Below are 17,556 nucleotides of genomic sequence, written 5' to 3'. Positions count from 1 at the left end.
TAGAATTACTCATTAAGTGAAACATGATATGTCAATTTATGTCCCTCTTGAGACCATTTACAATGGGGGTGTTGAAAAAATTATTTAATAGTTGAATGTCTACAATGGTTTGTTGAATGAGGTGTTTAATGTGATGTGGATTAATTGGTGTTGAAAAGATTCAACATGTTGAATGAGAAAAAAGTGGGGCCACATGCAACACTTTACACAATTTTATTGGTTGTTGTGATTATTTAGATTTTATTTTCTTTTAATCATTTAAAATTAATTATTTCATAGTAAATAAATTTTTTATTTATTTTTATTTTTATCAAAATTCATTATTTTTTTCCTCTATAAATAGAGACTTGGTTCATTTGATTTGGACTCATAAAAAAAATTCACTTTTTTCTCTCAATTTTTTTTCTATTTAGCCTTAAAAAAATCATTGTTTGTAGCTCTAAACATCCTTGTAGTGAAATGGATCCCAACAATAACCCTTTTAACACCCTGAGGCAAGTGAGTCTAGTACACCGGAGTCATTCTCGACCGAGGTGCTACCTGCATTTGCGAATCACGTGCGTGCTAGATCTGTGATGCGTGATTCAAATGTACATCACGAATTGCAAGCAGATCTAGTCAAACACATATGGGAAAAGTTCGGAATATTTCATAATTAAATAAATTGTTTGTGAGCCGAGTCTATTGTACTAATTAAATTATGTGTGTTTCATTTTTTGTGTGTTTCTTTTTTAGTGTGTTGTGTGTTTAGTGTATTTATTGCATTTTTAAGTTTTTTTATAATTTTATTTTTTAAAAAAATAACTATTTTTACATCTCTTATTTATTACTTGCAAGAAAAAAAATTAAGAATAGAAAATTAGAAAAAATAAATAAATTATTAAATTTAAAAAAAAAAGTTTAAATATTAATTATTTTAATTTAATTTTAATTGATAATAGATATTAATATATAATCATAAAAACAAAACTTTAAAAGAAAATAAGAATATGATGTGGGGTAGGGTGTTAAATTTTATTAAACAAAATCATTGTAGTGAAAAAAAAATTGAATAGGTGTTGAATTATTAGGTGGAAGAGAGAGAAGATGATGTGGAAGATAAAAAGTGAAAAAGTAGGGTGTTGAATAATGTAACCATTGTACATAGTCTGATAGAGAAATTCACCAACTCTTACCATCAAAAGACTTTTGGTGAGCTGTACCAGCTGGTTCTAAACTTGCAACCATAATTTACCTAGTCTATATTGAGTAAATAAAATAAATAGTTATGTAAGATGATGCAAAGATATTTCCAGAATTTTTCCAATAAACAATTTCAAACAAAATTGCTATCTCTGACCAGCTTTTCTGTTTTTTCTCTAACAATGAGTCAGCATGTTCCTATTATCTTAGTCACCTTGAAGATATTATATATTCAACTTTATAAAAATACAAAAGCTTCATATTAAAGATTGGTATATAATATTTTTTTTGTTAGGATAAAATGTAAAAAAGAAAATATTTCTTAAAAACATCGACATGGAACTCACTATATTATGGATGCGTTTGTGCATCTGCCATTCCTCTTGCTCAATTTCTAACCATATCTAAGGCTTTGTTTGGATTGATGGAATCGGATGGAGCGGAGCGGAACGGAATGGAATAAAATGATATTCCGTTGTTTGGATAATTTAAAAACGGATGGAGCGGAGCGGAAAGGAGTGGTATGGATTTCATTCCATTCCATCACTTACCACCATATTCCTTCCCCTCCGATTTGGGCGGAATGAATAATTTGTCTTATTCCGTTCTAAAATTTCCAAACAATGGAATGGTACATTCGTTCCGCTCCGTTCCATCCCACTCCGCTCCATTCCATTCCGCTCCGTTTATTTCGTGATATCCAAACATACCCTAAGGGTTTGATCTCTGGTGTTTTATAACATTTTTTTTCTCTCTTTCTTTTTCCACAACTAGATTAGGGATTACAATAAATTGAAGAGGATTCAATCTCCTATATGTGTAGAAGAGTCTTATATTTACATGTCATTTATCAATTTTGAATATTATTTTTTGAATATTATTTTTTTAATAACATTTAATCTCTTTTTTAATTTGTAAATTTTTGACTAAATATATTTTGATAAAAATTTTTTTTATAAAAAAGGAATGATGCACTGACAGTGTAAAATATGTATCCAACTAAACAATTCTTTTATTTATAAAAAACTCTAATGACATGGCAAATTAATGACTCTCTATTAGATGACAATGTAAAACTATTTTACACTCTCAGTGCACTATCTTTTAACTCTTATTTTTAATATAACATTTAGTCCCTATAAATATCTCAAATATTTTTTAGTCCTTATAAAAAAATATATGTTTTGGTCCATACAAAAATTTTATACATGCAGTTTTAGTTCCTACATGTTTAAAATATTTTAAAAAAACTTTTTTTTTTATCAAATTTTAAATTTTTTTAAAATGAGAAGAATTAAATATGCATTTTTAAAATTTTAAAAGATAATATAAAAGTAATGAAAATCTTGATTTAAAAATTAAATTTTGAGTTTCTTTTTTTTTTTAGAATTTTTTTGTAACATTATAAATATATTTACAAAATAATCATTCAAAAATAAACATTGGTTTAACATTATAGAATTAAAACTATGTGCATAATAATTTTTTGGGATCAAAATATGCTATTTTTATATGGATCAAAAATAAATATAATAATTGTGGTCTCATGAGTTTGATACTCCTCTTGTACCAGATGACGCTAAAAGTCTACCATAATGGCATTCAGATCTCCGCTGACAATACAGATAGGAGCAGCCTGGAAGGGTGACCTTGGAATGATTTTGCACGTATTCAAATTGTCGCATGCACCGCTCAGATAGATACCTGCACATGATGTTGAATTGGTTCCACATGCCAACCATTCAGAGTATAAGGAGAAGTAGTCGAATGAAAATTTATTCTGGTGAGTACTGTATTGCTTCCATTTTACGCAGTCATGCTGAGTGCAGTCAATACACTCACAGTACGGCAAAATATGATGATCATTTCCTCTGCTAAGGACAAATTGGCAAGCATATGGCCAATCATGAGTATAGGCCGATGAACGTGCAAACTCGTGGATGTGGTGATAGTGAGCAAGATTCCATCCCTGAAAACCAGTAAGAAAAAGTATCAGTAACAAGTGTAAAAAACAAAGTTTTTCATCGTAACTTAATTGCGGGATTTGTAAAGTACCGTAAGCAAGGTGCATGAGTCTGTCATCAGCTTTGTCTTTCATTTGCAAACTTCGTTCAAGCTGTGGTACATGTAAACCAAGCAAGCTGCCCCCAATTCCACTCGTTAATGGACTCAAAGTCGATGAAATATGTTAGGTAGGCCACATACACGTAGTTAGCATTATTGTCCACAAACACGGATATGTCAACCAAGAACATGGGGTAGTACCTCATGGCACACTCTCTATGGTACGCAACCCATAAATCATCGGTGTCTGGGTGTTCAGATGTCTCCAAGTTTTTTCGTACAATTTCGCAAAATAAGAAAACTTGGCATGCGGACCTCTGGTGCTTCTACACTGCTCAAAGGCATCATCATATTCATCTCCTAAAAAAGTCACCATCATATCAATGGTGTTAGTCCTACTGATCTTAGAATGATCAAGCAACCTTTCTCTGATGGGAAGGTGTATGAGGCATGCTACATCATCCAGTGTAATAGTCATCTCACCAATGGGGAGTGGAAATATGATGTCTCACTATGCCATCACTCAACAAATGTAGCCTGCATACCACTGTGATGTTGGTGTAAATGGTCACATAAAGACCTGTAAGCCCGGAGGCTTGAAGTACAGTTTGGAACCAGAATTCCTCAGGCTAATAAAGATGGTGAATCTTTCTTGCATGATTCACACATTTAAGACAAGCATGCTCATGTTGAAAATAAAATATAACCTAATCAGTTGAGTTGAACTTTGATACAAAGTAAAAAATAGAGGAAGTTCAAAAATACATCTCTCTTTCCCAAACATGCGGAGCCACATGCTCTCTAAAGTATATGAGTAAAGACGTATCAGTAGGCCCTCCTGGAAATGGGTATACAATCAATTAGGACTTGGGGTGCAATTGGCTCGTTCTCGTCATGGGTCGCACAACTCTGGAATTTCAACTCTCGTGAAAGTTGACTCCTAGAGGTCGATGCCTCCCTATCGTGAGGTAGAGGGGGGACGAATATAGCCTTCTCGTGCTGACGAGCCCTCTCGCGGCGAGTAGAGGCATTTATGGTGGGTCGCCTGAGTCTCATCCCTCATTGGTTTTCTTGATTTTCAGCCATATCTTGGAAAAAATAACAAATTATGACACATGAAAGAGTTCGGATATGTATTTTTGAACACCTAAAACAACCCAGTTCGAAAATGCATATTCAAAAAAAAGCTTTGTCTACTTCAATGGTAGTAGCTTTTCTACAACATCCCTAACTCATTCAAATTCAATCAATCTCATCATGATAATATAAACAGAGTCTCCAAACACGAGCACTAACCTATTTGAGCTATGTAATGCATTAAAACTAACATATTTAAGTTATGTAATGCATTAAAATTAACCTATTTAAGCTAATACATAAATCAAAATCAAAATAAACTAAATGAAAAATTTATTCAAAAATGTGTTGATGAGGGATTAAAGAGCTTTGATGTTGAATGCAATAGTTAAAAGTAGTTGGAAATGGTAAGAAACAAGTAAATGTAGCTTTAAAACTTGATCTAGAATGGAAACTTCAAATGAGTATTTTGAGGTAGAGAGAAAATAGATTTTCTGAAAATGAAGAAACAGAAATGGGGGTCTAATGCGAATAATTAAATATGCTCAACTAGTTCGGAGATGCATCTCCGAACTAATTTTTTTTAATTAAAAGAAAAAGTTATTTCGGAGATGTATCTTCGAATTCATCCTTAAAATGATTTTGGTTGTTTATCTTCAAATTTATTATAAAAAAAAATAAAATTTGATGTGTTCGAAAATACATCTTCAAAACTAAAAAATATTTATGAAATTTTACGCATAATCTAAAAAAATATATAAAAATGGAAAGAGAAATTGTCATATTTAAGTGTTTCGTTGATGTTATTCCTTGAGTCTTTTTCTATAAAACTTTATGACCAGGCCAAAATATTTGAGATTTTGAATTGTTGATATTCTATCTGCCCCTCAGTTCCCATCAGATGGTAAAAAAATATATTTTTTTTCTATACTTATTTTATTATAGATTTTAATATTCTTTTTTATTTTCAATAATTTTTTTAAAATGATTTTATTTTATATTTAATGTGATAGATCGAATATTATATTAAAATATGTTAGTTGATTTGCCACTTTTACCTAACTCACTTCAACACATATATTTATATCCATCTAATCATTTTCACATTAGCCAATCAAATAAGAATTTTTAATTAAAACATGCAATATTAATATCCATCTAATCATTTTCTTCATGATTAACAACTAGGTTGCAGATTTGTAGTATCTTATCTAGCAATTAATCTTCTTCTTTTTTTGCTATAACCATTAATTTCAACCAATATATACTTTGAAAATGTTTTTCACAAAGAAATAAACAAGTATAAAGTATAGACTATAGAATAGGGATTATCTTCGGACAAAAGCCTATGTCAAAATTTCAATGTCAAGTTTCTACGATTTTTTGTACTTACTAGGTAGCTTCTTTAGTTATATACACTCATTGATATTGATTGATGTGGGTTGATATTGATAGATAGTTTTTTCCTTAATTTTTCTTTGATTCTAACTGTTCCATTTACATTATATATATATATATATATATATATATATATATATATATATATATATATATATATATATATATATATATATATATATATATATATATATATATATATATATATATATATATATATATATGGTAAATTTTAAAGTCTTGGTTGATACATAATTATCATATCATATTGTTTTCGCAATTATTTAATTATTAGTTTTTTAAAATTCTAATTCATAGATGTATAAAGTTTATATAAAAATAAAAGACAAACAAACATAAATATTTTAATAACAAAATTAATCTTCTTAAAAATTATATTCATTGATCTAAAAGACACAACATTAAAACAAATTTGATAAAATTATCACACAGATTAAAAAATATAATTATAGTGACATTAGACATTGTACTTTTACTATATTAACTTTATAAATGTATTGGAAGTAGTCTACAGAATAATCATTAAATGAAATAATTAGAAAAATTGTAATCATTACTACATTCAAAAGTGAGAATGACATTCATTTTAAAATAAATTTTATTTGCTAAAACGACACTAATTTTGAAACAGAGAGAGTAGTTGATAGCTGATGACTAGTAACTTATAGCTGATAATTATTGGAGCTTAATGATAATTCAAATGCATGGTATAAGCTTCTAGGAGCATTTTGGTGGGAACAACTTAAAAAATAATCGATTACGGAAGTAGTTTTTTGTTTTGTAATTCAAGTTATTGAATGTGTAATCGATATGGCTATTTGGCGTAGTCGATCACAAGCACGTGTATTGGGCTTTTTGGCTTAATTTTAAATTGTGTTGTTTTCCAAGTTATTTTGATTGCCTTGTATAAATACCCTCAAGTGTAATATTTTAGAATTAATGTCTCTCTCTCTCTCTCTCTCTCTCTCTCTCTCTCTCTCTCTCTCTCTCTCTCTCTCTCTCTCTCTCTCTCTCTCTCTCTCTCTCTCTCTCTCTCTCTCTCTCTCTCACTCATATTTTCAATTTATCTTCTCCAATTATCATTTTTCTCCATTGATTCACCAATTTAATTTTGCGTATGCTCCAACAATAATGAATGTTTGACAAATTAGTTGTTACACTAACTTGTAAATACAAAATAACATAAAATGATATTTTATTAAGAAATTGGTGATTTATTAATATTAAATTAATTTTATTTGATAAAAGTAAATGTATATGCAAAACAATTTTAATATATATATATATATATATATATATATATAATTGAAGGTAGCATCAAAATATTTTAAATTTGTTTATAAATTTTATAATAAAATTTAACGAGTTACATGATATAATAGCATTATAATGTTGAGCTCATTACCATTATTTTAAAATAATAATAAAAAATAATTTTATTGTCTAATATTCTACAATAAAACTACTATGAAATTTTGAATTTTTTTCATCTTGGTTGATCTCAATGACTCACTTTCGACGTTTCAATAATTTGAGAAATATCAACACTATTTCAAAATTCATATATAATTTAAATGTTATAAAAAATATTAAATATTGTATTATCATTCATCTTGTAAGTTGACGTGTGTGTGTGTATATATATATATATATATATATATATATATATATATATATATATGAATAGGATTTTGTTAAAATAATAAGTGTATAAATGAAAGAAATAGTCACAAATTAAAGTTTTTTTTTTGGAATAACACAAGTTAAAGTTATTAGTTTAAAAGCTATTTCAAATAGCTTTTGAAAAAAAAGGCAAAAACTAATAAAAAAATATAAGCTAAAAGAAAAATGACGGTTATTAAACAGAACTTTTTTTCATTATGCGCATGCAGATTATATTTATGGCCATGTGCCTTACAAGGTTTATTAAATTCCTTCCATGCATACGGTACATTGTTTATTATGTACAATAGTTTGCATATTCAACACCCTCTTTTTTCACTTTTTATTCTCCACATCATCTTCTCTTTCTTCAACATAATAATTCAACGCTCATTTAATTTTTACTCACTACAATGGTTTTGTTTAATAAAATTCAACACTCAATCCCACCATTTTAAATAATCACAACAACCAATAAAATTTTGCAAAGTAATATATGTGGGTCCACACTTTCTCATTCAACATGTTGAATGTTTTCAACACATATTAATCCACATCACTATCAACTCTTTATTCAACACCTCATTACAATTACACCTATTCAACTATTGAAATTCAGAACTGGTGACATGTATGGGGAAATTCGGGACAATGGCATTCCAGTCGATTGGAGGAAAAGTTTCTTCCATAACTTTGCTAGGCCTCGCGCATGTTTTGTCCTGTGGCTTGCTTTGAGGAACCGGTTACCCACGAAGGATAGACTTGAGAAAATCCAAGTGATAATCGATGGTTTATGTAGCTTTTGTGGCCAAACTGAAAGTATAAATCATCTATTCTTTACCTGCAGGTATACTCATGGTATTTGGCAAAAACTTCTCACGTGGCTTGGATACAATAGGACTAGTGGAGACTGGACACAAGAAAGCAGATGGTTCAGTCTGGAAACAAATAAGAAGGGATGGAAGAGAAAGCTGCTCAAAATGACTATGGCAGAGTTGATATACCATGTATGGCAAGAACGGAATGGTTTGATTTTCAACAAGCAACCTATGGGGGATGATCCTGTCAAACAAATTCAATATTTAGTGGTTAACCGAGCATACCATAGGAAAGAGCTTAAGGGCCATGTGAAATTAGATACTTTGGATATTTGCTAATTTAGTTGATGTAAGGTCTGTTGATTGTTTGGTTGCCTGGATCTAAGGATCGGCTTTGTAACTTCTTGTTTTGGGTAATAAAAAATTTCTTTTACTCCAAAAAAAAACTATTGAATAATTTTTTCATCACCCACATTGTAAATGGTCTTACTTGAAATTACTTAAAGTCATTTCTTTGTGGTGATCTTGTGACCAATTTTCTGGATCTCATGGGATTAAGATTCCACCTATCTATCATGAGTCACTTGATATTAGAGATTGTAGTTGATCAAATCAAACTTTTAAGCGTTGCTTTCTTCCCTAGAGGATAGAGCATATCCCAAGCAAACTTATATGCACTTTAATAATCATATAAATCATCGGTAAAACCTTGGTGGATAAAAATTAGAGAATTTTTTTTATCCGTCTATGGGGAAAATCTCCCGCAAAAATTCCAAAATATCCCTGCATCTTCGAAGTAAATTTTTTTATATTTTCTCAGATTTCGGAGATGCATCTCGTAAAAAAATCCCAAAAATTGGGATTTTGATAAATTCGGAGAAGCATCTCCGAAAAAATCCTAAAAAGATTTTATCGGATATGTATATCCAAAAAAATCTCAAAAATTAAAAATTTTGGAATATTAATTAATTCACATATTATAAATATGATATAATTTATGAGTTATAAATAATAATAATTATATATTTCTATTCTGATTCATATTTTAAAATTTAAAAATAATTTCAATTACAAAAAAATCAAAATAATTTCAATTATTAAAATGTAGTTATAAATAATTCCAATTTATGTTTCTATAGTTGATAATAATAATGAAATAGATCAAGTAAGAATAATGATAATAATAATGATTAAAAAAATCATTTTTCATAACTAATTATGATAAAAAAAATTATTTTTCATAATTAATTATGATAAATATATCATTTTTCATTTAGTTAAAAAAATTAAAAGAAGATTTTGTCTTAATTTTATTTAGTGAATAAATTTTATATTTAATTTTATATAATTCAAAATTTACTTATGAAATTAGAATGTTTTTAATTTATATAAGTTAATAAAATAATTTTTAACTTTAAAATTATTTAGGAAATTTTGTTTATAAAATAATTCTTTATAACTATAAAATTGTTTTTGAAAATTAATTTATAAAATGATTTATATAAGAAAAATAGAAAATAAATATCTTTATTATTATTATTATTAATTTTTTATAAAAAATAAAATATTAATTTAAATATTTATTAGGTTAATATTATTATTACATTTTTTTTTTTGATAAGCAAACTCATTATTATTATTACATCTTGATTATATATATATATATATATATATGTATGTATATATATATATATATATATATATATATTTAATTAATACAATTCATTATATATATATATATATATATATATATAATATTTTAATTAATACAATTCATTATACTATTAATTAATTATACTATTAATTGTATTGAATCACCTTGATTTTAATTTTTTTTAATAATTATTGAATTTTTTCGGAGATACATTTCCGAAATCACTTTTTTTTTGAAGAGAGGATGTCTTCGGAGATGTATATCCGAAATATTCTAATTTTTGGTGAAAAAAAATTGATTTCGAAAATGCACTTCCGAAATAAAGAGGCATTTTAGGATTTCCAGCGCGGGTGACCAAGAAGACTAGGGGGTCAATAAAAAAATTCTCTAAAAATTATGGTACATATGGTTGTGTTTATTTTGAAGGAGTAGTATTCATTTTTATCTTTTATTTATCTTGTAGCACTATTAAAATATTATCCTTAAAAATATAAAAACCTTATTGTAACTTTTGAAAGTGATTCCTTAAAAAAAACAAAATGGTTTGTTTTTGTCAAGAACGTCAAAATCAGTGCCAATAATATTTTCAATAGTCGTGGTAAAAAAGAAATGTCTTAATATAATTGTAACCAAAGTTTAAATTGTTTCATTCACTAAAAAAATCATTAGTATATATGTGTCGTGTATTATAATTTATAACTCTTTTTTAAATATTTCGGAACACAATCCAAAATTGTGTAAGAAGATTATTAATCAAGATGTTCTCGTGATAAAACAACTCAATTACAAGTTGTATAGGAGCACGGAGCCAGAAATTTTAGAGAATTTGGGCAAAAAATTTATACCCTGTTTTTATTAATTTTACACTTTGTTTTTACTAATTTTGTCTTTGATTTTGTTTAAAAATTTTGCCCTTAATTGGAGCCAAAAAAATTTACTCTGTTTTTATTAATTTTACCTTAAATTTTATCTAAAAATTATTAGTTTTGTCCGTGATGCTGTCTAAAAAACGACTATTAATGTGAAGAATATACAACGAAAAGAGGGGTTGAGCTCGGGCGCGTGTCCAGATTCGCTGAACTATAGCTCCGCCAATATATAGGAGTCGTATGTATTGTACCATCTTTTCTAGAAACATACTAAGATATTTAGACCACTACAACTCGAAAATGGACTAAATTTTATATATGAGACAATTTTATAAAAACAAAAGGAGAGAATAAATATGCTATTAAGACTATTTAAATATGATAATAAAATTATTTTAACTTTCAAAGAGATAAAAATTATCAAATGGACATTAAAGAAAAAGAAGAAGTGACTCAGAATTGAGTCGAGAAAAAGGAGAAAAAAAGTTTGAAAAAAAGGAGAAGAAAAAACTTAAAAACAGTTCAAGCTTTTAGTATATATAACAGGTTTAAACCATCTTTATATAGTAACCACTTTGTTTAATGTTAAAAAGAAACTCAATATATAAAAAAAAATTTAATAAAGGATTATATATAATAAAGAAGATTGATACACAAAAAAGTGGGGGACTAGACTAAAAATCCATTCAAAAGTATTTAAATTTATAAAAAAAAAGGTAAACCTATCCTATTTTTTACATAATCGCTTATAATCTCAAGAGGGAGAGAGTCGAAAAGAGTTAAGGTATTAGATGTGCGGTCTTTATTAGAAAAAAATACGTACAACTATTATCTTCCCGGCAAATGTGAGTAAGAATGAAATTCATATCTAAAATAAGCTTGTGGCAGTGTAATCATCTATTCCTTAATTGTCAGGGAATCTGAGAGAAGTTAGAAGAAGAGAAAGCCTTAACCACAACCATTGAATCAGATTCCATTCAAAGTTTATTCCAACCTCTAGCTTTAGCCAACTCAATGTCACGGAGCACTCCACAAAACTCAGCTAACAATGAGAAACCGAAGGAAAGCGACTCAGAGAAAGCCAAAGAAAAAGAACCAGAATTACTACGGAATATACCACCGCAATCCGAAAAATTAGTGGCTCCCGCAAATATAATACATAAAAATTTAAGAATCTGAAACTTCTAATTTTTGTCGACTCACACACTAATATTCTCATATGGTACAACAATATTTACACACTTTTCTTTTGATTAGAAGAAGAGCTTAATTAATTATGCATAAAAAGTAATTTAAAATAATAATATATTATATAAATTCATTACTTTTACAATGGATTCTATTACATCCATAAGAAAGTAACATATTAACAAATAGAATACATACATAAACTAAAAAAAGAAAGACTCACTCATAAGTCATACATAACATTAATATTTAATTAACTTGTCTTTCTAATTCCCCAACTCAAAGTTCTCATGATCAAATTTGGTTGACAACTTGTTGCATTTGTTGTTGCATAATATCAAGATTGAGTCTTGAGCATGATCTAGCCATGTCTCCGGCTAATGGAATAATAGGAATATTATCACAATTGCATATCTCAATCATGAATCCATCTGGGTCATGAAAAAACATCTGATCAACTTTAGCTCCATTTTCTTCCACCAATGCACGAGCATAATCAATCTTCATCTCCTCCAAACATTTTTGTACTATTCCCATATTTTCACACTGTTCATTCACAACAACAAAATATTTATAAAGCACTAAAACACATATATTATACATCAGATACAGACACGTCTTTATTCACATGTGTCGGTATTACAAAACAAGATAAATTATATATTTAGTTAATTATTCATCTATGTGAAAATTTTAATTAAATATATAATTCAACCACTTTATCAAGTCATCATCATAAGATTCAGAAGTGTACAATATAAGTTAAGGTGTAGAAAACGTTTGTATTATTTATGAAATTGTTTTTGTCATTTATCTATTATTGGAGTTTGACCTAACTCATCCTTACAAAACCGGTTGGTAAGGTGAGGAGTGTCCCTCTATATATATTCTTTGAAAGCTCTATCTCTAGCCAATGTGGGACTTTAGGATCTTCCTAATACACCCCCTCACGCCCAGCACTCTTTTTGGGCTTGGTGCGTGGATATTAATGGTGGGCGGCCCATGGTCCGATCGATAGGCTCTGATACCATATTGGAGTTTGACCTAACTCATCCTTACAAAACCGGTTGGTAAGGTGAGAAGTGTCCCTCTATATATATTCTTTGAAAGCTCTATCTCTAGCCAATGTGGGACTTTAGGATCTTCCTAATATCTATAGCTAGGAAAGGGACAGAAATAATTTTATTTTTTGTAAAAAAATAAAATGCAAACAATTTTAAAATTTATAAAAAAAATAGCATCGTTTCATTTGCTTTTTGCATTCATGTCATGTTGGCCTTGTAATTTTCTTATAGCTTTTTGTATCATGTAGTTTTTTTTTCTTCTATAAAGTTTCTTGTTGTGTTACTAAAAGAATAAGAATCTATATATAATTGATCCACGTGATTGGCAATTGAATTAAATGAACAAACATTGTAATTAATTAATTGTATTGAAATGAATTAATGTTACCTGGAATGATATATGATTATCTTTTGGATTAATTTCCTTCTTCATTGGAATATTTTCAGCGGCTTTAGTCTGAAGAAGGTGAATTCCAATTCCATAGCCAAATAGCCTGAAAAAATGCATCATCACATGAAAAAATCAAATTCTATAAAAGAAAACTACCAAAGTTGAAGAAAATAAATTTAAATAAATCCATTAATTAATTAATTAATTAATTAATTAATTAATTACCATGCCCCTTCAAAATCAAATGATCCAGGCCTTCTAATGGGAATGAAACCAAGAATATTTTGGTAGAAGTTGATAGATTCATCCAACGATTTGCAGATAAGAGAGATATGATTCACTGATTTAAGACGTAAAGGGTTGCCTGCAACGTCTTTCATTTTTGTGATTTTGAAAAAATTAATTGAATAATACCTCTCTTATCTAATAAGATGAAAATGAAGTTAAAAAAAAAAAAGGAAGAAGAGGAAAAGAAAGAATGTAGATTAGAGTTTGAATATGGTTTTGAGAAGAATTTTGAGAGTATATATAGGTAAATGCATGATGGATGTAATAGATCTATATATAGAGAAAGAGAATATAAAGGATTTATTTTCTCTAGTGTTGTGGTCAAGAATAATTTTACTCTATTTTTGTTTTCTAATATTTTTTATTTATATCAAATTATATAAAAAGGATTATATATAAATAGAGAAATCAATGACAACCAAATAATAAATTGTCTCTATTACTTTTTTACTATAAAAAACTTCAGATAAATTTAGATGAATCAGAGTCCAAGATTTAAAAAACTTCAGATGAGTTTAGATGAATCAGAGTCAAAGCCGTATCAAAATCATGACAAATTTTAAAATTCAAAAGATTATTAGACTTTGTTTAAATATCAGAACATATTCAGATTTTAAAAAAAATAACAATTGTATAAATATATTTATATAAAAAAAATTCATACATCAACAATATTTAAAAAACTTTAGAGTATCAAATATTTGTACTTTTGTAAGCAATAAATAGAATGCCCTTACACGTCATTCCCACGTGCTCCATGAAGAATAGGATCAATCAATCCAACCTATCACACCAAATTCTGGATAATAAAACAATGTTTATGTTAGGAAGTACATCAACTTTTTTAAGAATGTTATAGTATATATTTATTTCAATGTGAAAATCATTTGTATTGATTTGTTACATATTTTAGAAAGTGGTTGGATTGTATGCTGTAATTTTTTGGTTTTTATGTAGCAACGTCAGCCCACAAGTGTGTAGGTAGGTTTAATGTTAACTTTAATACAAATGTGCCCATCAAAAAAAAAAAAAACTTTAATACAAATGTGAATTTTTATATATTATCATCTCATTTTTTTTTTTCTTCCTTTTCTTCTTTATAAATCAAAAGACGGTGATGTACTTTTTATAATAAACAAGAAGATAAAAAAAAAAGAAAAATTAAATTAAAATAAGAGGATTAAGACATAATTCAAAGAAAACTATTTTGTTTCGAAATGTATAGAGTCGTGAAAATTATAGTGGAGGAAAAAATTTTATACGACGAAGTGGGAGGGTGTACCTATAAGATTAGCAATCAATTCTCAAGTCAGAGTAGGTATTCAAATTGTATTTGAAACTTGTTACATGAAATGACGTCATTACATATATGTAAGGAAGAGGAATAACAGCCTTGGTCGTTCATATCGAAGACATACCCCATTTGCATAGAAAGTTGAAACGTTTTGAGTACTTCGCAGAAGCAATGAGTGCATTTAATGTTTTATTGTCTCTTATTTGCTCCTTCTCCCTCTCTCTCTCTCTCTCTCTCTCTCTTAATCATCGACATGTTACCTTAGGTACGTGGGTTAGGAATCAGTTACCCTACCTAGGTTACTCAAGTTTTTTTATCTTCGTGGGTATTAATGGGACAAGAAGCGTGTTACCCTCAGATTGTTAGATCTGGACTGATAATCTTCATTTTGCTTTTCTTACAAGAGTTTAGGCGCTACTTCTCAATTTCTTTTGGTTTTGTTGTTTCACACTTGTCTACTTTTTGGCACATCAGTTCTGATGGCGGCGATCACATTTGAAGATTATTCTTGGGTCAAGCCAACGTGTTTAGTTTATAAGTCTGCTTTTGTCCAAAGGAAGGTAATGTCGTTTGATCCTTTAGGAATATGGATTTCTTTTTATTGGGAAATCTCACTGTTTCATGCAGAAAAAGGATATTTCACAAGTTCGATGGGGTATTCTATCCCTTTTATGCCTGTATTTTCCAGGATAGGTGTTTGTCTTCCACTAACCTCTTTTGAGAAGGAGGTTCTGGATCACCTTCATTTTCCCCTTCACAACTCCATCCTTGTGCTTGACATTTCATACGGGTATTTTAATACTGGTATGAATATCAAAGGAAACGAGTTTGGCTTCTTGAGACATCTTCTCCAATCTTTTTAAAGTGTCTCTTGCTTCGAAGGATGTCATTGGTTACGGATTTGTTTCCCTTCGTCGTGTTCAAAACCGAGTCTTAAATGTCTATATTCACAGTTAGAAACTCTTTAAGCCTAATTACTTCCTGGCTAAATGATAAGTGCCAAAATGTTATTATTTTGAGTATCTAATTGTGGCACTTATCAATAATATTCATTCAGTTTTTATAATAAAATACCAACTTTTGTGTAAATATACACATACTTGCGTTTTCATTCGTTTTGTGTACCGTTTGATAGTTTTTCCTTTGTTTTATAGGTAATTATACATATCAGAGCCTCGAGGAATAAAGTGTCGAAGGAACGGCTTCGATTTCGCAGTTTTGGAACAATAAAATAAGGAAAATTATGTAGAAGCTCGCTTAGCCAGGTTCAAGCGCGCTTCCATAGGCTCAAAATAAGGATTAGAAAAATCATCAATTTAATTTCCATTTATTTAGCCAGGTTCAAGCGCGCTTTCCAACGCTTTGAACCAGGCGCAATTCGGAGTTACGGTTCTCAAGTTATGGCGAAAACAAAATGATTTTTTTTGCTACTCGCTTAGCGAGCTGCTAAGCGAGATTGCCTGAGACAGCAGCTCGTTAAAAGGGGAAAAATCATATTTTTTAGGTTATGTTTTGGGGTATTTGTTCCCAACTCATCAAACTATCATTTTTAGATTAAATTATGTTAGAAAACAATTATGGAGCTTGCATTTGGATGTTTGGAAGTGGATTGATTGTCGAATGGAGCTGAAAAACTGGGAGATTTTCGGTTCATTTATCTTCCACTTTGTGTTTTCTCTTATAGTTGGGTTTTGTGTATGTATTTACTTTTTAACTCATGTATATTTGTCAGCCATGGCGTTATATAAAACTTGCTTTATAAATCTTTGTTGATTGTTGTCTTAGATTTTTGCTCTGTGCTCAGGATTTGGGTTGCTTTAGAGATAAACTTCTTGAATCCTTATCTAGGATGATTATCTGTTAGTTTCTGAACTCTAGAGATAGATTTAGAGCTGACAATCACTTGTGTATCCGTTCTTAATGCTTTTGTGTTTTAGTGGCGCGCGAGAGATCGTCGATGCGAGAATACGAATGTTCTCGTGACTTTGCGTTAGAGATAACCTTGGTTGTGAGTTGATCTCGTAGGTGCTCCAGAGATGGACACTGATGTGAGAGATACGTGATGACATAGACGAGTATTATAGGTTAAGTATAATTGGTCGATAAGTTTAAGTTTGTGAGAAGTAGATTGTATGCAATGCTTGATAAATCTTATCTTTCCTATGAATGATTTCTTTTTTTATTTACTTTTCTGTTTTACACTTTTGTTCATTCAAACCCGAGTTCGAAACCACATAAACTGTTGAATGGCAATTTCACAATCTTTGTGGACACGATAATTCCCGGATAAATATTTCCAAATATTTTGTTGCTTGTCGCTATGCCTACTTCAACAAAATGGCGCCGTTGCTGGGGATGGTTGTTAGAATTGCATTGCAATAGTTTCTGTGGTTTTGAGCGTTGCATATAATGTATATATTGTATAGTTTCACTTGTATATATAATACTTGGACATGTTTACTTGTCTATGTTCACCATATAGGTTTACTTGTATATGTTTACATATAAGTATACTTTTGTTTGTGAATGTTGGTGAAACATGTTGATCTCGGATTAGCTCTTTAATTACAAATATCCACTTTTCAA

The 17,556-nt window shown here is 29.0% G+C and overlaps 1 protein-coding gene across 1 annotated transcript; it reads right to left on the bottom strand.

Annotated features, from left to right (window-relative positions):
- Nucleotides 1–12,033: 12,033 nt before the first annotated feature.
- LOC131654090 (glyoxylase I 4-like) lies at nucleotides 12,034–13,890 on the bottom strand. Its single transcript, XM_058924508.1, has 3 exons — nucleotides 13,614–13,890; nucleotides 13,386–13,491; nucleotides 12,034–12,479 (listed from the first exon to the last, which is right to left on the bottom strand). The coding sequence occupies exons 1-3, from the start codon at nucleotides 13,766–13,768 to the stop codon at nucleotides 12,228–12,230; spliced, it is 513 nt and encodes a 170-aa protein (XP_058780491.1). The 5' UTR covers nucleotides 13,769–13,890; the 3' UTR covers nucleotides 12,034–12,227.
- Nucleotides 13,891–17,556: the final 3,666 nt, after the last annotated feature.

The sequence above is a fragment of the Vicia villosa genome, linkage group LG2 (assembly GCF_029867415.1).
Source record: "Vicia villosa cultivar HV-30 ecotype Madison, WI linkage group LG2, Vvil1.0, whole genome shotgun sequence".
Lineage (NCBI taxonomy): Eukaryota > Viridiplantae > Streptophyta > Magnoliopsida > Fabales > Fabaceae > Vicia > Vicia villosa.
This window is presented reverse-complemented; position numbering and strand designations above follow the sequence as displayed.

Coding starts and splice junctions, on each gene's coding strand:
- LOC131654090 (XM_058924508.1), bottom strand. CDS start 13,768: ATGAAAGACGTTGCAGGCAACCCTTTACGTCTTAAATCAGTGAATCAT. Junction 13,492..13,613: donor TTTGATTTTGAAGGGGCATG/GTAATTAATTAA, acceptor GCATTTTTTCAG/GCTATTTGGCTATGGAATTG. Junction 12,480..13,385: donor ATAATCATATATCATTCCAG/GTAACATTAATT, acceptor GTGAATGAACAG/TGTGAAAATATGGGAATAGT.